This window comes from Ursus maritimus, unplaced genomic scaffold, assembly GCF_017311325.1.
Source record: "Ursus maritimus isolate PB19 unplaced genomic scaffold, ASM1731132v1 scaffold_34, whole genome shotgun sequence".
In the NCBI taxonomy this organism is placed as follows: Eukaryota; Metazoa; Chordata; class Mammalia; order Carnivora; family Ursidae; genus Ursus; species Ursus maritimus.
The window spans coordinates 11,868,425-11,892,351 of NW_024426008.1; the positions used below are offsets into that span (position 1 = coordinate 11,868,425).

Below are 23,927 nucleotides of genomic sequence, written 5' to 3' on the forward strand. Positions count from 1 at the left end.
CTGGAAGTTAAATCAACTCTTATTCCAAAAACAGCTTTAATTTTGCCAGGAGGTGCCTTTGGCTGCTATATATCCTGATATTGATATTTAACTAAGTATATAGCTAATGTGAAGTAGAAAAATTTGCTTCAGATGAATCATTGAATAAAGTTGGGCCATGGCCATTCTTATGCAGTAAAAACAACTAAGTATATAGCTAATGTGAAGTAGAAAAATTTGCTTCAGATGAATCATTGAATAAAGTTGGGCCATGGCCATTCTTTTGCAGTAAAAACAACTGGGAGTATGGTGAGCATCTTTTTGAGTTATTTTTTCCCACTTATATCAGTACATCATCTTTCAAATTGTCAAGTCACAATCATAAATCAGTGTTGGAAGTCTCTTTCATTGACTTATTCTGTAAGACTCTGTTTAGTGCAGTGTCAGATTAATTTCTGAACACTGCTTTTCTATTTTATGTATTTTAAAACTAAGATCCCTAAATCAAAGAAATTAGATTCTTGGTTTGACAGTAAACCAGGCACATTTTTGTGAAATTTATTCCTAAGGATCTTACATTTTGATGCTATTACAGGTTTTTTTTTTTAATTTTTAAATTCAATTTTGTAATTGTGATTATTTTCAGAAATACAGATTTTGTATTATTAAACTTCTATCATGCAACCTTGCTAAATTTACTTACTATGTTAAGCTCATTTATAGGCTCTTTTTAAAAAAAAAAAAATTTATTTGAGAGCGAGAGCAAGAGAGAGAGGGAGAAGCCGACTCCCTCCTGAGCAGAGAGCCCGACACGGGGCTCAATCCCAGGACTCTGAGATCATGACTCAAGCTGAAGGCAGATGCTTGATGGACTGAGCTACACAGGCGCCCCTCATTTAGAGTTCTTTTGAGTTTTTATATACACAAGCGTACTGTCTATGAGAAAAGACGGGTTTTATATCTCCTTTTCCTTTCCTTATACCTCTTACTTCTTTTTCTTGCCTCATTGCTCTGGCTGGGTTCACAGTGAAACGGTGAGAGTAGGCGTCTCTGTGTCACCCCTGATTTGAGGTGGAAGGTTTTCAGTACTTCACAGTTCAGTACAAGGTTTGCTTTCTTTATTTGGTTTTCATAAATGCCCTTCATCCAATTAAGGAAGTTATGTTCTATTTCCACGTGGCTGAGATTTTATACGATGATTCAATCCTGGATTTTATGACGTAGTTTTACTACTTGACATCTCCTCAGGTGATCATATGATTTGTTTCTTCTATTAATATGGTGAATTACATTGCCTCGGCCCCTTCCCACTAAAATAAATGAATAAATCTTTTTTTAAAAAGTTACTGTAATAGTTTTATACAGCTAATATTGATTTCTTCTTGTCCACATATTCACATTCTCCAGTGTCTTTTTTTCCTTCCATCTATAGCAGTTTTCTTCTTCTTTTACTATTGATTTTAGTGTGGGTTTTCTCTTGACACACAGTTTCAGTTTATTTCTGTGGAGATGTCTTCATTTTGCATGTGTTCACTCAGTAGAGAAGTTTAGATCAGCACTTATATCTGCACTTTGAAGATAATTCCATTGTCTTCTGACTGTCATCATTTTTGATGAGGTCAGCCCTCAGTTTTATTGTTGTTCCTTTGACAGCCATGCTCCTTTTTCTCTGATTGATTTAAAATGTTTATTCTCTGTAATTTTTAGCAGTTTTAGTGTCATGTGCCTAGAGGTCTTTTTCTTTGCATTTATCCTGATTTGGTTTCCTAGTTTAACGTGAATGGTAGGGTGATAGCTTTCACTAATTTTGAAAGGTGATTGGCTGTTGCCTTTTAAAATATAATTTCAGTCCCATTTTCTTTCCTCTCCAAGGGAAACTCCCATTGCATGAATGTTAGACCTTTTCTCCATGTTCCCTGGGTCCCTTATGCTCGTTTCTTTTTTTTTTTTTTAAAGATTTTATTTATTTATTTGACAGAGATAGAGACAGCCAGCGAGAGAGGGAACACAAGCAGGGGGAGTGGGAGAGGAAGAAGCAGGCTCATAGAGGAAGAGTCTGATGTGGGGCTCGATCCCATACTGCTGGGATCATGCCCTGAGCCGAAGGCAGACGCTTAACCGCTGTGCCACCCAGGCGCCCCCCCTTATGCTCGTTTCTATATTTTTCTATATTTTAACTCCCTTTTTTCTTTCCATACTTCAGTATGGATAGTTCAGTATGGATACTTTCTTCTGACATATTTTCCAATTTACTCATCTTCTCCTCATCTAATCTGTTGTTAAACACATTTTTTGAGTCTTAAATTCAATTATTAAATTTACAGTTAAAAAAATTCCTTTTGAATATTTTATTTATACATTCTCTCTACCTTAATTCTCCAGCTATTTTTTTAAAATCCCCTCTAGTTCCATTTCCATTCTTTGTCTCATGAGTTTCCGCCCCCCCCGCCCCGAGTTTTCAGTCATTTGTTCATATTTTTTTAATGTCTGGCAATTTTTTATTGATTGCTGAATAACATACATGAAAAATATAGAGATGAGGAGTCTGTGGTTGATGAGAGTCTTTTGCTTTAGAGAGGATTTACTTTTGCACCTCAAAGGCAGTTAGGAGAGTATCAGATAAACTTAATCTATTTTGTGTTTGAGCTGATTCAAATCAGGATTTCAGTCATCGTGAAGACTAATCTATTTTCGCTTCATCCTTCTGCTATGGCAGACTCAGCAAACTATTTGTATATGGTCAGGTAATAAATATTTTAGGCTTTGCAGACCTACTGGTCTCTGTTGCAACTACAAACACAAAAATATCCATAAGCAATATTAATAAGTGTGGTTGTATTCCAATAAAACTTTATTTATAACATCTGGCAGTGGGTCAGATTTACCTGCAGACCATAGTTCTCCAACCTCTATCCCAGGGTATAAACTCTCCAGGGGCCTCCCCTCAAAACCTGGGTTATTTAACCAACACTCCTTTTCTGTAGATAGATCCCTACACTCTAATTTTTGTCTTACTATTCCTGTGAAATGATTATTAGATCTGTGAACGTTCTTATCTCGTTGGCTACAACTTAGGAATTAGCAAATAGCTAGAGAGGAAAAAACCACACCAAATGTGGGCTCTTAACTTTTAAGATAGTCACCTGTGTAACTGTCTGACACCATCACAGATTTTTTTTTTTAATCTAGTTTTTCTCCTTGTTCTTGGTACAGGTAGTTTGCCAGAGCCCCAAGAAGCAAATGAGGTTTTTTTTTTGAAATTCAGATTCACCATTGCCTTAACAAAGAGTGAAAAAACCATCTTTATGTTTTGGATTCTATGTCAGTAATTGTCAGGCTGAAGGGTATACTCAGAATCCAGTTGGTTACTCTATGCATTTAAATGATAATTTGTCTCGAATCTGTGCACTTCTCCTCATGCTGACTGTGCCTTCCTTATTTCTCATCTAAAACCACTTTCTAGGATGCCTGGGTGGTTCAGTAGGTTAAGTGTCATGATCCCAGGGTTCTGGGACTGAGTCCCACATCAGGATCCCTGTTCGGCAGAAAGTCTCTTTCTCCCTCTGCCTCTTCCCCTCCCCCACTCATGCTTGCTCTCTCTCTCTCTCTCAAATAAATAAATAAATAAATAAATAAATAAAGTCTTTTTTTAAAAAAAGTAAAATGGCTTTCTAATTCTCCCTATATGCCCTGTCTAATTCATTCTCTGCCTGGTAGCTGGAGGGATTCTTATAAACATGAATGTGAACACGTTATCTCTCGCTAGTGAAAACTCTTTCTTTTTTTTTTTAAGTAAATTCTGGGCCAACATAGGGCTCAAACTCATGACTCCAAGATCAAGAGTCACACACTCCACTGACTGAGCCAGCAAGGCACTGCTCATGGCTTCAAAATTTTTAATGCCGCTCTATTTCCTTTAGAATATAAAAGACAAACTTTAAGACAGCTTGTAAGGCCCTTCATGACCTTGCCCCTCCACCTCGCCAACCAAATTTTCCAACATTTTTTTTCTGAAACCATACTACCTGGCTCTGATTAATTGCTTTCCGTTCCGTGAGGCGGCCAGAGCCTCTCCCACCTCCCTGTCTCTGCACGTGGTCTACCCGACCCAGGATCTTCGTACTTTGCCTTCACCTTAAGATATCCTTCAAGTCTCAGCAAAAGTTAACTCTCTCTACAAAACTTTTTTTGACTCCTAAGTTCTGGCCTAGATCTGGAGTGCTGTGTATTTTCCCAGTGCTATTTCTTATCCCCCAAATAAAGAAATCATCTGCGTTTACTTGTTTGTAGCCCCTGAACTACTCTGAGCTTCACGGGGCATGACTATCTCTATTTCAGTCTTGAATCATTAGCACCTAGCACAATGCCTGGCCTGTAGTAGGTGCTTACTAGTTCTTTGCTGAAGGAAGGAAGGAAGGAAGGAAGGAAGGAAGGAAGGAAGGAAGGAAGGAAGGAAGGAATGTTGTAAATATATTAGGCATTATTTGCTTGTTATTTTGATGTTTACATTCATTAATTCCCCATATAACTTTATAAGCTGGGAAAAAAGTATTATTTCTGTTTTAAAATGGGCAAGTGGTAACAGGCCAGATGACTTGCATGAGGTTTTTCAAGATGTTTAATGGTGAGTGTAGATCTAATCTCTAGGTTCTGTAGATTTTAGGATAGATGCTGAGATGGCATACTATGGTTTTCTCTCACTCACTACATCATTTCTCCTTTTTCATTCCTACCTCTCTCTTCCTTTTGTCTCCCCCATGACTATCATTAAGGTCAGAACAAAAACCAGAGAGATGGTGACATCTTGATTAATCCATAGGTGTGGGGATTTTTAGAGAGTTTAATCATTCACCGTTAAGCAAAACTTTTCTTTCCCCATGGCTCCATGTTAGCCTGGGATCAGGAGGCAGGGGAAGGGGATATGACAGGTGGTAACTCCTCCTTTTCAAGGTATGCGATCGTGCATAGAAATTCCAGGAGTGTGTCAGAGGTGGGTCGTTCATGTCGGCAAATTACTTTGTAATCGAAGTCTGTAATTTAGACCCAGTTTGTGAATTCTTATAAATAGATGGTGGTGACGTCAAAGCAGTGTGTGGTGCCTGGAAGACAGAGAGTGGGCTTCAGGTGGTGACCTTGTCAGATTGCTTTGTTGTGGACAGTGGGACTTTGCAGTCGTTTCGTTGTTAAAAGGAAAAAGTTCCTACGTGAAATCAATACCGTGATGAGCGGGAACAGTCTTCTCTGTGGTCTCTTAAAGGGAATAGTAAAGGGAAATATTAAAAAATTTGAATATTTTAAAATAGTTGGCCATTCAGTTCCATTCTGAAATCGTAAAGCAACATATATCATTTTGTATGTTTGTGTGGGAAAAGCTATGCATTTTGTTCCTTTATCCATAAACTCGTACCACAAAGTGCTATAGTCAAGGTATGGAGGTTAATACCTGGTGAACAAAGAGGCAGGGCAGACAGTATCCGAAGGGGTTTCTTTCTTTCTTTCTTTCTTTCTTTCTTTCTTTCTTTCTTTCTTTCAGATTTATTTATTTATTCGACAGAGATAGAGACAGCCAGCGAGAGAGGGAACACAAGCAGGGGGAGTGGGAGAGGAAGAAGCAGGCTCATAGCGGAGGAGCCTGATGTGGGGCTCGATCCCATAACGCCGGGATCACGCCCTGAGCTGAAGGCAGACGCTTAACCGCTGTGCCACCTAGGCACCCCCCCCTTTTTTTTTTAATGAGGAAAACTTTATTTTTTTTTGTAATAATATTTTTTTATTATATTATGTTAGTCACCATACAGTACATCCCTGGTTTTTGATATAAAGTTCCATGATTCATTAGTTGCGTATAACACCCAGTGCTCCATGCAATACGTGCCCTCCTTACTACCCATCACCGGCCTCTCCCATTCCCACACCCCCTCCCCTCTGAAGCCCTCAGTTTGTTTCTCAGAGTCCATAGTCTCTCATGCTTCATTCCCCCTTCTGAAGGGGTTTCTAAAAGCTGCCTCTTGAGTGCTACTCTGTGGAGGCCTCTGGTCCAGGGAAGAAGTTGGAAGGCGAAGTATAGATCGAGAGGCCAGAAAACATTATTTTCCTGGTGCGGCTGGAAAGTTGAAGGCCATTTTCATTCATACCTTTTAGGTAGCATCCTTTTCAAGTGGATGACCATGGGCTCCGAGAAGATCTCAGAGAAGCAAGAAGAAATTCTCTCTATCCTGGAAGACAAGTTTCCTAGCTTGCCTCCAAGAGAGGACATTATCAACGTCCTGCAGGAGACCCAATTCAGTGCTCAGGGTGAGTGACTGTCCCCCAGCTCTGTCGCAGCCTCTGAGTAGGGGAGGTTTATGGGATGGCATGTGGCCGGGGCCCAGAAAGTGAATTTGAGGTTGTCTTCCTTTTCTTCCCTATTGTTTGTGCTCGTGGCAGGTTTCGAGGCACATAACGTCGGCTCACCTGGAAGCAGGCAGCTGATGCAGCCTCTCCTCTGAGGCCTTTGTGTCTGGATATATGGTTAATTCACGCGTCTAATGTGCACCCCAGATGCCTCATTACATGAAATCCCTGTGCGGAGTGGGTTCTATTCTGAGAATATGGCAGGAGCAATGTCAAGCACAATGGGATTTCATAAATCAATTAATTTTAGGAAAGAAAAGAGAAGAAAGAAGACAGCTAAGCAGATAAAATTATTCTCTCAATCTCAGCTTTACCAAGACAATGGGTTTCCTGGCTTAATTGTTTTATAATAATCCTAAATAGATCTAATTCACAGAGTGCCTGATACACACCAAGTTTTGCTGGTATACCTTGGCATGGATTATCTTACTGAGTCTTTGTGGCAACCCTGAGAGTTCAGGTGCTATTATTATCCCCAATTTCCAGATTTGAACACTGAGGCTCAGAGAGGCAGCTTTGCTTTCTTGTCGTCACATACACAGTTGGCAGGTGACCAGGCCAGGACTGAAACCCAGACGTAGACGTAGCTTTCTCCCTTAGTTTGGAACCCCCAGGGGCAGAGCCCGAAGCAAAGCAGCTTATTTGGCAGGTGATCCCTGGGCACACTGACGGGGGATGGCGTGGTCTATCAAGCAGGTTAGCTGTGTGGGAAGTCATGCCTTCATCCCGCTAGGGAACCCAAGGAAAGAGTGTGAAATTGCACCTCAGTGTTATCCCACCCGAAAGGGTGCAGGTTGTTAAATTTGTCCATCCAAGCTCCAGGGGCTGGTTGGTAAATTTTCAGGAGTTTTTTTTAGTTGGGCGATGTTGGGTTGGCAGCTTGAAATCCACCACCGTGGAAGTATTGACACCACAGAAACGAGCAAACATTACAAACCAGGTTAGTTGCTGATTGTTCAACATTTACCAGCATTGCACTGGACTGTTGAGGGCTACTTGGTCCCAGGAGCTGTGAATTCCCCCAGAGGAGGCTCTGGTGGCCAGAAAAAGGCCTCAGGAAGAGACTCAGGTGCTGGTGTATGGGCATGATGCTGGCGCACACTGTGATGGCAAGATCTGAGCAAGAGTGAGTGGGGCACCGACGCAGCTGCTACCAGTGTACGTGTGTGGATGTACGTGTATTTTGTCATTTACTTTCTTTTTTTTATAAAAATAAATTTTATTTATCTATTTAACAGAGAGAGAGAACACAAAGTAGGGGGAGTGCGAGAGGGAGAAGCAGGTGCTCTGCTGAGCAGGAAGCCTGATGCCGGGCTTGATCCCAGGACCCTGGGATCATGACCTGAGCTGAACGTAGACACTTAACTGACTGAGCCACCCAGGCGCCCCTTGTCATTCACTTTCAAGCCTAGATCAAGCTTTTTTTTTTTTTTTAATTTATTTATTTAATTGAGAGAAAAAGAGAGAGAGAGAGAGTGCCGGGGGGAGGGGCAGAGAGTCTTAAGCAGACTCTGCACTGAGCGCAGAGCCTGACGTGGGGCTTGATCTCATGACCCTGAGATCATGACCTGAGCTAAAACCAAGAGTCAGGTGCTTAACCGAATGCACCACCCAGGCACCCCAAAACTAGACCAAGCTTTTAATGTCACAGTATATTCTATAAATCATTTTATGCTGCAGTATAGTTGATGGTGGCCTTTCAGTCTTGAAGTCAAAGAAAAATATTTCGTACTCTGTTTCCCTCCCCACACTGCTGTGATTGACAGAATGTTCTAGTTGGGAGGGAAAGTAGTCAACTCTGGTGTCTTAACATACATCTGGGAAGGATGTATGTGCTCTACTGGGCTTTATTACGGGTCTTCTCCCCCAAGAGGTTAGGCCTAATCACATACAATATCCTAGGGTGAGAGTTAAAAGTCAAGCCAGACCTTTTCCTATTTTTCAGGGATAGATTTTATTGAAGCGCATTGGTTGGCTGACTCAAACTATGCAGTTCTGGATAATTCAGCCATTCCAGATTACTCTTCCCATCATTTAAGGAATCCAGTGGCTCCAATTGCTAAAGTCTATTACAAGGGTGACCAATTTAATCATGATTAGTTTTATGGGTTATAAGTATAACCCATAAATAAATAAAAATAAATAAAAACTCACTTTTTAAATAAAAAGTGCATTTTGAGTAAAGTTACACTAGAAAATATGGGGCCTCAACTAAATCCATCCTGAAAGCAAATTTTGGCCTCGTGAGGTATGACTTAGCTACTTTGCATAATAACGCTAGGTTTTCCTCCTTTGCCCACCTCTCCCCATTCCATTCTCTGCCCTTGTCTGTTATGGGCCTCTAGAAGCTTTTACTTCTGAATGTTTGAGTCCTGTGGCTTCTGGCTCAGTTTGGTTAGTGAGAAGAGTTAGCACCACATGGGGCATGAAGTTCAAGGGAAGGAGAAGAGAGAGGCTGTAGTATTTCTTCCTTGTTTCCTTACTGATTTGATGCTAAGTTTCTGGCAGCCCCTCTCCTCTACTTTCTGTTTCTTTCCTTTGTCCTTTTGCTAGTGTCTGGATGCCTCACCATCCTTCATTCATTTTCTCACTCTCACCACATCTCTGTAAGTGGCATGCCAAAAATCTTATTTTTTCATCATGAAGGGTGAATTCTGTTTCCTGCTGGGAACCTAACTGGTACAAATATTGTCACCAATGTGATTTTTGCCTTCATATGTGTTTACGGATAAAAGAGATCTCAGGGGAGGGGGGATATTGAAATTAACAGGATGAATTCTTTACATGATCCCTTGATATTACCAAGAACAGTTCCCCAAGGGTAACATAATGTTTTCCCCTCTCATCTACAGGTTTAAGTATTGAACGGACAATGCTGAAAGATCTGAAGGAACTGTCAGATGGAGAAATAAAAGTGGCCATTAGTACCGTGAACATGACCCTCGAGGTAAGGGTAGAAATAGTTTTTTGTTTGTTCGTTCGTTTGGTTGGTTGGTTGGTTGGGGTTTTTTTGGCAATGACAGATTTTACAGAACTGCAGTCTGAGCAACTGGTATACAACTCTCTACAGCATAAGTCAGTGTTAGTCTTTTGCTCTGAATGCTTCTTTATGATATATTGGACTAAGAATGTGGGTTATTATTTTGGATGAAACCATTGTGCCAAGTCAATGAAAAATGGCAAACATGGATTCCCAAGGCGAGTGCTATTTCATTCATCTCAGTAAAACAAAACCTAAAACACAAACAGTCACATTTGTATGTGTGCATCTGTATAGTGTGTTTACTAGCGATGATTATATATGTGATTGGATTCACTTCCAGTTTTTCTGTGCACCACCCCACATCGTCCATAGAACTTTTCGAAGAAAACGAGTTGTTCTTTGGCCCTTGTAAGCTATTTGGATGCATGTCATTTTTGGTAATCAATGGTGACAGCTCAAGTATTCATAAAACTCTCCTTCCAATCTATTAAATGAATGACTCAGGGTGCATATTACTCTTGTCGTTGTGTGTTTCCTTGGTAAATTATCTTTTTTCTACTTTGGGGGTTTTCAATGACTTGTATGTTAATCTTAATTAACCTAACTAATGGGGATGATATTTTACAGAAACACATTTGTGCCATGCCGAAGTCTGCATCTTTCTGTACTATTGTTATATTGCCTTGGTCGAGGCACTGAGCTCTCAAATTTATGGAGATAAAAATTGTCGTATGGCAATTCATCTTTTGGTTTTTAGAATTGTGTATCACCATTCTTTTTCTCGTTCCTCATGGTGTTGATGACGATATCAATGTGTATATTTCTAGGGAATAACAGGCATGCAGGGGGTGTCCATACCTCAGAAAACCCAAGAGCAAAGCAAGAAAAGAGAAATTTTTCTGTAATTTCTTTGAAAAATGTATTCCCAGTTGATTGACATGGTAATTCAGGTCATAGATCCATGTGAGTACAAGGAGGCAGACTGTTGTCACTAGAGAGAATCACATTTGGTGGTTACATGTGCCTCGTAGTCTATAGAGCAGTTCTCATTGTGTGTAGTTGGTAGACTGACACAACTGTTCCTATGGACTTTGAAATTGATAGATGCACCCTATAATTAGATGTTGATGTGACTCAACACAAGAAATACATGCAATTTAGGATGTAGTAACTAGATAATCACCTTCAATTAGAAATCTGCTTTGTGTATAGAAATCCAAGGAAAACATGGATCTTGCAAGGGTCAGTAGCTCAGAGAATCATTTCTCCTAGTTCAAGCCTTAGGGTTTTCTGTCTCCTCTCCCCCCTCCCATGTTTCCCTTCATTTAATGGCATCTTATTAGGTTTTAAATGCCTTGTTTGGAATTCCTTTTTAAATTAACATAGAGCATCTTATAATTGCTTAGGGAACTGTCTGTGGTTAGCAGATTATTTTAAGGCTATTATTATTACAAACTTACCATAGCTTTAACGTACCTTTATATTACAGGGGTATATGAATGAATGACTTTGTCAGAATTGTTAAACTGTAAATGTTTGTCAAGCTGAATAAGTGATAAAATGATCATCTACATCTTTACAGTAATTTACATAGAAGTCCAGTAATTAATCAGGCAATTAACTACATCTTTGGAAAACTATATGATCTTCTGGGAGGAGGAAGAAGGACATTTGTACGTGTAAAGAAGGGTACACAGATTAAATACTAATCGGTGGAATGAGGGCTTTTCACTTGTGCATAATGGGGATAGTAAAGATGACTGCAAAATGGGGAAGTAACTCCTTCGTAACATCCTGTGACTTCTTTGAAAGAGCAAATGCACATTATTTACTCAGTCTGTCCATTGGAAAAATCCCCCAGTTAAGGGCAGAGTTTGGTTTTCTCCACAGAGTGTCCGTGAGGTGGTGTTTTCTCCTCCCTACTCACATGTGATCCTATTTCAGCCTTCCTATCCTGTTCCCATGCACTTCACTTTTTAAAATAATGATGGAATCCCCACAATCTTATTTTGTGTGTTTTGAAACAGCTGTCTAAACACTTTTAAATCTAGATAGATTCTCAAAGAAATATTTTTAGTTCCCATAAGTTTATCTAAGTCTCATTTGTCCTCCAATGCATGTCAAGACCTAGCTGCTTCATGATGACTTTTATAAATTCTTCATTGTTTATAACCATCCTATGAACTCTTGCAAAGTTTAGTCTCAAGGACCAACTTAGGACTGAAGTTGTTACCATCATTTCCATTAATTTTGAGCTTGTTTTATGTATTTATTTAATCACAGGCAATATTTTAAGTTAATTGAGTATAATGATGGTATTCTTGACTTTTTTTTTTTAAGAAAGAGTGAGAGCATGGTGTGAGGGGTGGCAGAAGGAAAGGGAGAGAGAGAGAGAATCTTAAGCAGACTCCATACCTAGTGGGGAACCTGACATGAGGCTTCATCTCATGACCCTGAGATAATGACCTGAGCCAAAATCAAGAGTTGGACGCTTAACCTACTGAGGCACCCAGGGGCCCTGGTATCTTTGACTTCTGTCTCCCTTTCATTTCCTGGCACAATGCTGGGTATATAATAGATGCTCAGTAAATAGAAATTCTTAGTACATATTGCTGTTTGCAATTTGTCCCTGTGATATCTGATTTTTATTTCCTTTTCAATTTAAATAAAGAGCTAAGGAAGCGAAGCCACCTAGCTGGGCATCCAAGACAATCTACTTTGTTCCCTCCTAATCAATTTTTTCCCCAGATAACTATGTCTGAAGGCTGAGATCATAGAGATCAAATATGGTCCACATATTTGTAAATAGTAACTACTTATCCAGCTGTTCGAAAGTAGATCAGGCACAATAGTTGTTACTGGAAGGAATCTACTGGAAGTTCTGTGACATGTCAGGGAAATGGGGGAAAGGATTCTTTAAATTTTCAGTGGTCCTTCGAAATGCTGCAGGTTCACAGCCGTATGTGTCATAGCCTTTATTTGACTGATGACCCAATTAATTTTGGGAGGTGAAAGTATTGAGAAAATCAGAAGAATCTGTGTCCTTGTGATATACACAGAAGGAATCACTGGTTTAGGAGGTAGAGACCACTGCTTTGACAGATGGGTTAACTGTGGCCTTCTATGGTGTAAGAAGAAAGCTACTAAACCCTTTCTCTCTCATGTTCATGGTAGTATATATCATAAAGAAGAGTTGTAATCTAATCAAGTTTGCAGATGCTGTTGAAAGATCTACCACAGAAAGCAAATAATTATAATAATGCAGAGTTTCAGTACTTTGCTCCATATGAGGTCAGAATGAATGTGACTTTGAGGAGCAATAAATAAAAAGTGGCTGGTCAGAGGGTAGCCCTTCTTACAGAGAGGACTTGGAAGCTAGGACCATGGAGATGGCACTGCTGTTTCTCATTTCACGTGGCCTCCAGGTTGTTCTGAGTCCAAATATAGCACACATCTTGTGGGGCATACACACCACATGCTGCAATTCACTCCATCAATTATCATTGTACCTGATCCTTTTGGGCCCTTTCCATTGCTTGCCAATTTGATTACCAAGAGAAACGCAGGTTTCCAATCCTTCATTTTGTTTTCTATTGAAGTGTCATTGACACACAAGTTTCCATGAGTTTCAGGTGTACAACCTAGCGATTGGACAAGTCTCTATGTTATGTTATGCTCAACACACATGCAGCTTCCAATCCTGCATTTTAGCAGCAGAACCAGTAGAGGGAAATAAAGGTCGCCAAAACCTAAATCCATATTAAAAACTAGAAAGTATAAAAATGAAAAGTAATACAGCCTCAATCAGAAAAGAAAAGAAAAGAAAAGCATTTATGGTTGTGAAAGCATATGCTTCACTGGGACCAACTTTGCCTGCGTTCTTTTACCAGAAATGAAGTGCTGATTATACATCGTGGGCCTAGTATACCCTAGTGTACCCTAGTATACCCCTTAAGGGGAAGGGGCAGATCTTTCCATTCCAGTGAGATACCACCACAGCAACTGAGGTTAACCACATTAATGGTTCCCTTGCTAACATCCAATATGATTACACCTACTTTAAGCATCTCCCAAAAGCTGTGAGTCATTAGCGTCTTTCCTCAGGAAGGACCATCAGCAGGCATCAGACTTGATTACTCCCTGTTATGATCCTGACGTTAGGATTCATTCCGGCATTTTTACTGTATCAGTTTGCTCAGGCTGTCATAAAAAAATGGCACAAATGGAGTGACGTAAACAACAGAAATTTAGTGTCTCACAATTCTGGAGGCAAGAAGTTCACGAGCTGGCATCAGGGCTTCCTCCTGAGGGTCGCGAGTCTCTTCCATGCCTCTCACCCAGCTCCTGGTGGTTTGCTGGTGTCTTTGGCATTGCTGGGCTGGTAGAAGTGTCATTTCCATCTCTGCTTTCATGTTCACATCATCTTTCCTCTCTCCTTGTCTCGGTGACCAAATGTGCCCTTTTTGTGTGGACACCAGTCATACTGGATTCAGGCCATCCCCAGTGACCTCATCTTTATTATATCTGCAGCAACCCTGTGTCCGAATAAGGTCACATTCTGACGTACCGGAAGTTAGGACTTCAGTAAAAATACACATTGTGGGGGGGCACAATTCAACCCATAACATAGACTATTTATAAAAGCAGTAATTTTCCAGACAATTTAAGTGAATAAAACGTGCAAGACTGACTGAATCGGTTGCCTGCTAAGCACATTTCATCTGTTGCTTCCACACATTTTTTTATTTTTATTTTATTTAAATTCAATTAGCCAACATATGTAGTACCTCATTATGCTTCCACATGTTTTTATTTCAATGAGGAACAGTGGGGATTTTCTACTCTTGAGATGTTGTCTCCTTTATTGGGAGCTGGAGTCTGAGGGAAGTGTTCAGGCTTGTTTTCTCTCTGGGGCTCCGCTGTGCTCTCAGCCCCAGGCCTCCTCATGACCAGACACTCTGCTATTTGAAACCTGGCATAGAACACATGGGATGCATTCTGGTAAAGTGACTCAGACCGCTGACTCATTCTGCCCTGTAGAGATTACCAGCCAAGCTGCACCTTGGAACACTGCAGAGGGAAAAATACCAACATTTTCCCTCAGCACTCAGAGCACAGAGCAGAATGAATGCCCAGATCACTGCTAAACTTCCCAAACAAAAGGGAACGTTTCCTCAGGGCACGATGAAGCATCATTGAACCACTGTAACCTGTGCTTTAAGACTGAGCAAAGCAGTCCGAAATCTGGTTTACCAATTTTAAGCACCATATGTGATTTCTCATTGTTGGAGCTTGAGAGTTTTTGGAAATCAAGATGGAAGTACCACTAGAATATTTACCTACCTTGTTGTGTCGTGGAATGTGCAGTGGGAATATTTGGGGGGAGCGTAGATGATTTTTGATTAGTGTATTATTGTGAAGAATATGGTAGATGATTTTTCAAAGCCAACTAGCCAACCAGTGGAAACACATATGGAACCTCTCCTCCAGGTTTTCGGGTCATAAGTCCCTCCTCGTGAGTCCGGGCCGGCCACCTCCTTCTTGCTAAAGAGTTCACGTTTAATGTTGAGCACTCACTGTGTGCCAGACTGTAGAGTGAGGACTTGCAAGCATCATCTCATTTAATCTTCCCAGAAAGCCCGTGAGGCAAGGGTGCTGTGGTCACCCCTGCACAGGTTAAGGTAGCTGTAGCAGCTGTAACAGATAAACCCCAGCTCTCAGAGACTCAACACCAAAGTTGTTCCGTTTTGCTCGTGTAGTGATCCACTTTGGTGTTCCTGGTCCAGTGGCCACGGGCGATTCTGAGACCATGTTCAACATTGCGTCTCCTAAGATGCCTGTGGACACCTCCGTCCTATCACTGGGATGGGGAAGNGCGTGGAGAGCCGCAGTGGGAGGTTTCATGGATCTGGTCTGGATGTAGCATCCATCACTTTGGCTCACCTCTCATTGGCTCTGTCATGTGGTCCCTTCTAGCTGTAGGATCTAGCTATGTGCCCAAGAAGAAGAATCACTTTGAAGAATATTAGCCAGTCTCTGGCACAATCTTTTGGGGGTGAGAACACTGGAATCTAGAAAGATGAAAACATTTATCTAATGTAGAGGCAGAGCTAAAAGCCATGTTTGTCCTGCTCCACTGCTATCTTCACTACAGGACATGGTACCCAAGGGCAAGACTCGTTGTAGTCTTGAGGCCCATCCAGGGCTTCACTAATGAGTCATCTAGAGTCAGTGATTGCCCTAAACTTGGGGTGTCAGAGAGCCTAGACCTCCCCAAGCAGTCCGTGGTTGAATTCTCCTTTTCCCTTACTCCTCATACCAAGCCCCCTTCCTCTATACCTTCATGTCTTTACTTCTTTTAAAAATCATTTCAGTTTTGATCTGTAAAATTTAACTTTGAAGTATTCGTAGTGAAAGTAATTCTCAGTCTCTAACCCAGAGGAGATTTGGTAAATAAATCAAGTATATACAAGTAATAGGAACAACGATTATGGAACAAGAGACTGGGTAGGACATATCATGTATGCAGGAAAGAAGTGTGATGTTTCTTCTCAGCCTGACTCAAGAATTCAAGGATACGAGTATTCTGGTTTGCCTTGCTGTGATAAACAACTTGTTTCAAATCGCTATTCCAAATGGAGAGCAGCCTAATCAGTTGGTGAAAAAGAATTTAATGGTAGAGATCCTTCATTGAAATGAAACAGTATTACTTTTGAGCACTATACTTACTCCAAATAACCAAAGCTCTGAGTAGTTGAGGTCTTAGGAGTTCTCAGCTCATACCTGGCTCAAGGCTCCAAAGGGATTCAAAGCAAATGCCAAACACAGGTAACTTTCATGGTATGAATTTAATAATCAGTGTGTCTGAGGCATCTGGAATATACATTTAGACCTAATAACGCATAGCTTCTTGAGGACAGCGGCAGGATAAAAACATGAAGATAGAACCACAAAAGTAGACTTGCACGCCTTTTGAGCTCCATTGAATGGTTCATGGGTGGCACAGTCAGGTAAGTGTCTGCCTTTGGCCCAGGTTGTGATCCCAGGTCCTGGAACTGAGCCTTGGTCGTCCTCCCTGCTCAGTGGGGAGTCTGCTTCTTCCTCTCCCTCTGCCCCCCGCCCCACTCGTGCTCGCTCACTCTCTCAAATAAATAAAAACCTTTTTAAAAAAAGAAATCCTTATTTAAAGAATGGCTTATCATCTCAGTGGCAGCAACACTTTGTCTTTGAAACAAAATGTTCTAAGCAGCTAAATCTTATATTTAGAATCCTTACAATTTGTATGTAGGTAGCTCCTTTTGCAGATGGCCAAAAATATTTCCAAGACACCAAAGAAAGCCTGCAAAACCAGCCTACCCAGAAGTGCCTTATGACGGAGTTCCCGTTACATATCTACGGTTGGGATTGAGTTGGAGCCAAGTTGATGTTTCGGTGACAACTTTTCTCTCTTTTACCTATTGGCCAATTTCAAGTGGACTTAAAAGATTCACAAAACTTAACCCAGCTAGCCATACTTCTCTGTATTTATTTCCCTAAATGGTACAAAATACCTCAGTACAGTTTTTCTAGCAATCATTTTGCTGCAGGAATGAGATAAACAGTGACCCAAACTTTAAAGATTATAAAGTTACTCACTACGCACTGTGCTTTTTTGGGCATAGGGTGGTGCCCTGGACCTCTGTCTTTCTCTCCTGTTAACACTGACAAAAATGCATTTACATGGAGGGAATGGGACGTGAGGTAGAGAAAACACAGAGCCTGCCCCGAGGGTAAACCTCTCCTTGGGGCCCAGAAATCCCCACTGACTTCCCTGGGCAACTGTGCAGCGAGAATGAGATAATGAGATAAGATGGAAGGCTGAGGGGAATGTAAGTGATGCTAGCCTCAAAAATGGTTATTTGGCTCTGTGCAGAAAGTGAGCAAGCTGTGGAAGGAACTCCATGCCATTCCAGGAAGCCCAAATATGGTTGATTGGTAGTGAATCGACAAGGTAGGGTCAGTGCCCCCACCTGATGGCATTTTACTTTCTGTGTCTCTAGCGGAGAGTGGCTTTGTAAGATGCAGATTTATAGGCAAAGGTGGATGTGTATGATTCATTACCATCCCCCCCTTTTTATTACATTTTGTTCTCACCCCCACCCCAACATGTCCTTGTACCTGCTTTTGTACCAAGAGCATGGAACAAAACAGGACTGCAATACCCTGAGCCAGAATTCCTGACATCATGGTGCATTGGGTCCAGTTGGCTCCCCTCTCCTCGCCTCCTCCTCACAGTGAAACGGTGTTCCAGTTATGTGCTGCTGTGTCGCGAGCCATTCCAAGAACCTGGAGGCTTGAAATAAGATATTAGTATTTCTTCTAGTCTATGGGTTTATTGGGTTCAGCTGGGCAGTGCTTGCATGGGGTTTCTCACGTGGTGAACAGTCAGATGGCGGTTAAGTGTGAGCTCAGTTGTGACCGTCACCTGGCTTGGGTTTGTCCCAGCATGACTCTGAGAGAGACTTGCCACAGGAGCGAGCTTTCTGAGAGAGTCAGGCGGCAGCTGCAATTTCTGTGACCTAACTTAAAATGTCTCAGAGTATGACTTCCACCATTTTCTATTGTTCAGTCAGGTCTCAGAGATCAGCGCAGACTGATGACAAGGGAAATTGGCAGTGGTATGCTGGTAGGTGTCTGGGAAAAACAATACACACACACACACACACACACACACACACACACAAACACACTCATATTACTGTTACAAATAATATATAGCACACGATTTACCAAAAAACCCCTCTTCTTTGTAAATGACTGTATCATCAATTAAATCTCACGAATGAATTAGTTCATTTTTGTGCAACTCTTGCATTCTAGTCGACAAATGGGTATAGTTTCAATAAGAATGGAGCTGGTATTTCTGTTTTCCTTAACAAGAAAGTGAAACTACAAAGACTTTTGTCTAAACATCACCTGCTTGTCAACACCAGGAAGGACTACTTTGCCGAATTAAAGAATAGTTTTCAAATACTGGAAGATCGCGTCCTCAGGGTTTTTTGGGTTTTGTGCATGTGCTGTTCACAATGGGGTGGACAGAGACACAACACGCTTTGAAGTTTAACTTATGTTTTAAATTTTTCTCTATTACTTTCTTAAGTCCAGACCTGGCAGATTGTGCTTGTAGAGAGCCAGATCGTAGATAGTTTAGATTTGGGGGGTCCAAGAGGCAAGCTTGAGGATATTTTATAGGAATTTGAGTAGCAGCTATTTGAAAACGTTTAGTTCATGGGCCGTTACAAAGTGGGCTGCATTGGTCTGTGGGCTTAGTTTGCCAACCTGATCTGTGGAAGCAATAAAACAATAAAACAAGCTTTGATATGTAGTGTTTGCCAATTTCCATAAATACTCTTACTATGACTGATTTGCAAGCACCAATATGATATCATCAAAACAGTTGGGAATAGTTGATAATACTTCATTGTATAATTGGAATTTGGTCCTAAGTGTTCTCACCAAGGGGGCAGTGGGGGGGGGGAGAAAAAGATAAAATTCTAGCTATGTGAGGTGACGGATGTATGAATTAACTTCATTGTGGGAATCCTTTCTCAATGTATACATATATCAAACCATCAAATTATAGCCTTTAAATATATTATAATTTTACTTGTCAAACAATACAAATGGGGAAGAGATGTGCAGAAGCCTGCCATTATATAGCATTTCTGCCACGAGGGTATTATAGGTGTAAATAATCCAAAGAACACAGATAATAGTAACAGATGATAAAATAATTATGAAGGGATGCATTTCAGAATTTGACTTTTGTTTTTGATACGACTTATTTAATGTAAAATATGTGATTTGATTTTTGTAATGGCTGTGTTTAATTTGCAAATGGTGGGTTTGCAGATTTTCCCCCAGTTTTATAATTGTCTCTTGCTAACCTGTACAAGTCAGTTCCAGCACACCAGTGGGAATTAGACCCCAATTCTTTTTTTTAATGATTTTTGGGTTTTTTAGTTATTTATGAGAGAGAGAGACAGACCGATAGACAGAGCGGAGGGAGGGGCAGAGGGAGAGGGCAAGAAGACTCCATGCTGAGCACAGAGCTTGATGGGGGCTCAATCTTACAACCCCGAGATCATGACCTGAGTCGAAACCAAGAGTCAGATACTTAACCGATTGAGTCCCCCAGGCTCAATTCTTGATGTGAAGAGGAGCAGGTGTACAGGCAGAGGGAAGAGATTGAAAGTGGCTATCTTTGGAGTCTGCTTACCCAAGGAGGGAATTGCTTTTGGTATCCAAGGCTGTGTCATTCGGTCCTAGACTTTTCTATAAATCAAGGAAAAGTAGAACCTTCATTTATGATTCAGAAGTTACTTACCTGCTTTCATGCATTTTGGCCAACAGTTAATATCCCATATTTCCAACAGTTAATAATCTCAGCTCAGATTAAGAGTAGGCAGGGCCACCCAGCAGTGGGAGATAACGGGTCATGTGTACAGTACTGAACAGCATCGAGTAGTCTTTGAGGCCTTTCCTGTTTGGACACAGAACAGCACAGCTACCCCCGCCTTCACTCCTCAGTCAGTCACCACACAGGCTGGGGACTCAGGCTCTTGTCCTGGCAGCCTGTTTCCCCCCTCCCTGCTCTCCTTTCTTTAGCTGGAGACAAGAGCCTGCTCTCTCCAGCTACACATGGTTCCACTTTCTTCCTGAGCTTCCACAGCACGGGCTGCATTAGTGAGTCCTGTAACCCTCTTTGGACCACACCAGGGATTGTCTGTATCTCTTCATGGCTCTCTGCCTTTTCTCCCCTTTTTGCACACCTTTGCCTTTTCCATATGTCCACCTGTTCCTCAGAATCGCTGCTCCAGTCCTCACTGCCTGAGTGTTACCACACTTCCTTCCAGTAGCTTCCTAATGCATATTTATCATTAAAAAGCCAATAAAAAGAAGTCTTTTATACGTCATCAAAATGCCTATGGCTCTCCATTTGCAAGTGGTATTTCTGGTACCTCCGTCACTTTATTTGGGGACCTCATTTACATTCACATTCACCTTTGGGGAAATGGCCATATTATCAGAAGGCATTCTGAATAAATTCTTGTGTCACTGCATCATCTGTAAATACCAACTGTACATGTCTAGACCTTCAAAAGTCATAAGCAGGCAATTCTGTTTTATTGAAATCCTTTCGTAGGATGAGGTCAGTTGACCCTTACCTTGTGAAGGAACCCAGGTATCAATGCCCATCTTTCTGATAAGTGAGCTCCAGGAAATTGGTAGAATTAGGCACCTCTTTTGTTAGCCCTTCAAGAAATGTTGGTATTTGGAAAGCTAATAGGTAGACTTTGGTTCTAGTCACTTTAATCTTCCCATAAGATGACAAAGAAACGACAAAACACCCCTATTAAGATCCTTCCCTCTCCTCACCACTTCAGCCCGGCTGAGAGAATTAAGAACCGGCATCTCACAAAATCCACCTGTGACAATTTGAACTTTCTTCATGGCACAATATCAGATTCTCTTCTGCATCTCCGTTCATGAGGAGGGAAACCCTCAGGACATAGTGATATGCTGGGACGACTGCTCTTTCGCTCTGTAAATACATTTTTTAAGTGTACTATAGTGTCATTTTGATGGTTTAATTTCTGGAAGGATTTGACTAATTGCATTTTTAGGAACGTATTCAGACCAGTTTTAGCTGCCTGGCATTACTTTTAATAGCAGCTGTTGCTTACCTTTTCTCTTGTTTATTCTCTCTCTCTCTCTCTCTCTCCCACTTTCAGAGTTATTTTGCTGATTTGGAGACCTGACCTCAGTTTAAATTAGTTCGTCTGTAACAGTCCTGTGAATCACATGCAATATTTTAATGGTTAATTACTGCATTACACCAACTTGTCATAGAAAAGTAGGCTGTGAAGCTAAAGGAAAATTGCTCCCTTTTCTTGTGACAGAAGAAACCTCAACAAAAGAGAGACAGTGGAGCGTGGCTGTCTGAATGCCCCTTTCCTGTCTGTGTACATAAATGCTGAATCGGTTCCCTGAGTAACGAGGACTCTTTCTCAGTTCGTGCTGAAATGAAATAATAAATTTATACCAAACAGCCAGTGGCAATTCAGAGAAATAAGGAGACTCAAACAAAGGAATAATTTAGGATGGTTACTTTCTAGAATAGACCTCTTTTTTGTTGTTTCTTAATCAACAGTGATGGGTAAGGTCGGAGGCGGTGAGGTCTAGTGGAGAAGAGTGGGTTATGATAGGTCGGTGGTGTCGCCTAGTGGTGGAAAAGGAAAACAGATAAGGTGCTAGAACTAGGATTTGGTACTTTATTCTTTTTTTTTTTTTTTTAAATAATGATTTTTTATTATATTATGTTAGTCACCACACAGTACATTTGGTACTTTATTCTTCTTTTATTCCTTCAAATGAATAATTTAATGTGCATTATATTCCTAGCACGGAGCTAGTCAACACCTTGAATAATTCAAGTTACAAAAATAAATATAATCGTAGCCAACATTTGTTGAGTGTTTACGATGTACATACGTTGTATTCCAACCCAGGGACTTCTATGACAAGTCTTTCAGATGGGTCTATCCTTATTTCCATTTTATAAGTGGATTGTGATAGAGTCTTCTAGAAAAAGTAGCTCGTGACATTAAGTGTTTGTGGCTATGTCTTGCCTTCCAACATAGTAGAGTAGCATTCTTTTCATGATGCCATTATGAAATCTAATTGTCCTTTTCTTCTCAAATGCCCATGCCAAGTACATCAGTTCTGGCCTTTAAAAGTACTTTTTACCTCAAACCAAAAATGAAACAGTCATTTTCTACCTACCCTCCCATGTCATTACCTACCTATCCGTGGAGCCCAAACAATGAGGCTCCCAACTTATACTACAGTCACTAACATCACTAATTCATCCTATTGCACATCAGATTGGATAATGTGTCCTTGGTGCAGCAGGGTTGAAAAGGAGGGCTTGAATGCATGCACTCATTTCATTATCCACTTAAGCACTCATTAACATAGTCATTTGTCATCAAACATTTATTGAGCAGCTACCATGTAGGTGAAATATGGACCTGATACTTCAATATAGTGGTTTCCATCCTCCTTAAGCTTATGAATGATTGGTAATTCTAATTGACTTTAATGGGCCAATGCAGGATACCAGAGTTTCTGACTCTATAGCTCTGGGGTGGGACTCAAAAATTTATATTTCTAGTAAGTTCCCTGGGATGCTGATGCTGCTGGCCCAGAGACCACAGTTTGAGTTCCATTGGCTTAGAGCCATTTGATTCAGGTCCCGGCATTTGGATGTGCAGACACATATACTGAGGAAGGGAACTGGCATTCATTGACTACCTACTATCTCGCTAGCACTATGATAGGTGCTTTAGGTTAGTTAGCTTTCAAAATTCTGAAACCTTCCCAAAAAATTCTGCAACCTTCCTTTTGACATGACATGACATAGGTAGTTATTACATTTATTTTACAGGTCGATAAACTGAGACTCACGGAGGGAAAATGAACTACCTCAAGCCACAGAGTAGGCATTCCAACCCAGGGACTTCTGATTCCAAAGTCGTTATTCTTTCCCGATTGTTCTATGTTGGATCACAGAAGAATAAGCTTATTGTTATCATCATCATTGTTATTTCTCATCAAGTATGAGAGAGAAGTTCTGATAGAAAAGATAAGAAAGGCTGTGTTTCCCCAAAACTTAGTGGCTTCAAAGACAACAATTTAGTATTTCTCATGATTCTTCAGGTCTTGCCTGAGCTCACTCATGCAGCTGCAGTCAGCTGATGGCTCTGATGTGGCTGGGTCATGTCGGGTGGCCTCATCACATGGATGGGGCCTCAGCTGGGAAGGTTGGAAGGGATGGCTGGGTGGCTGAGCCTCTCCTTAGATGTGGTCTTTCATCCCCGGCTTCTTCACCTGAAAACAGAAGCCTTCAAAATGGAAAAAGCAAGAATTTTGGGGGCTCTCAAGTTCCATAAGGTCAAACCACATAGCGCCAGCCCAGACAAAGAGTGAGGAAAGAGACTCCACCTCCAGATGGGAGGAACTGGAAATAATTTGTGGCCATTTAAAATCCTCTAGAACCTCCAAACAGGACTGTCTGGTAGTTATCTAGCTTCTTAAGTATTTGTAACTTTTTCATGGTTTTAGTTGTCTTCGATTTTATTCAGATAAAGACCATCCTATTAAGTGTTCTTAAGCCCATTAGAAGAGTCACATAACTAATGAACGTTGGAAGAGGACAGTGATGAAATGAAGTTCTTGCTTGTTGACTGAAGCAACTGATGATACATCTTGTCTCTGAGAATGGGACCAGGGCTCCAGGGCATCTGTATTTTCCTTGCAGGCTTAAAGGTCTTCAGTAATAAGAAGGTTTTTATGAAATACTTTTAAAATACTTATAAAGATTTACTTTGACGGGCACCTGGGTGGCTCAATCGGTTAAGTGTCTGCCTCCAGCTCAGGTCATGATCTCAGGGTCCTGGGATCGAGCCCCACGTTGGGCTCCCTGTTCAGCAGGGAATCTGCTTCTTCCTCTCCCTATGCCCCCCCCCCC

At 41.1% G+C, this 23,927-nt stretch overlaps 1 protein-coding gene across 1 annotated transcript in view; it reads left to right on the forward strand.

Annotated features, from left to right (window-relative positions):
* Window positions 1–23,927, forward strand: part of PRUNE2 (prune homolog 2 with BCH domain) — a 227,190-nt gene that overhangs the window by 52,922 nt on the left and 150,341 nt on the right. Inside the window, exons 6-7 of the mRNA XM_040620128.1 lie at window positions 6,121–6,273; window positions 9,225–9,319. Of these exons, the coding sequence (XP_040476062.1) occupies window positions 6,121–6,273; window positions 9,225–9,319 (248 nt within the window). The remainder of the gene's footprint in view (window positions 1–6,120; window positions 6,274–9,224; window positions 9,320–23,927) is intronic.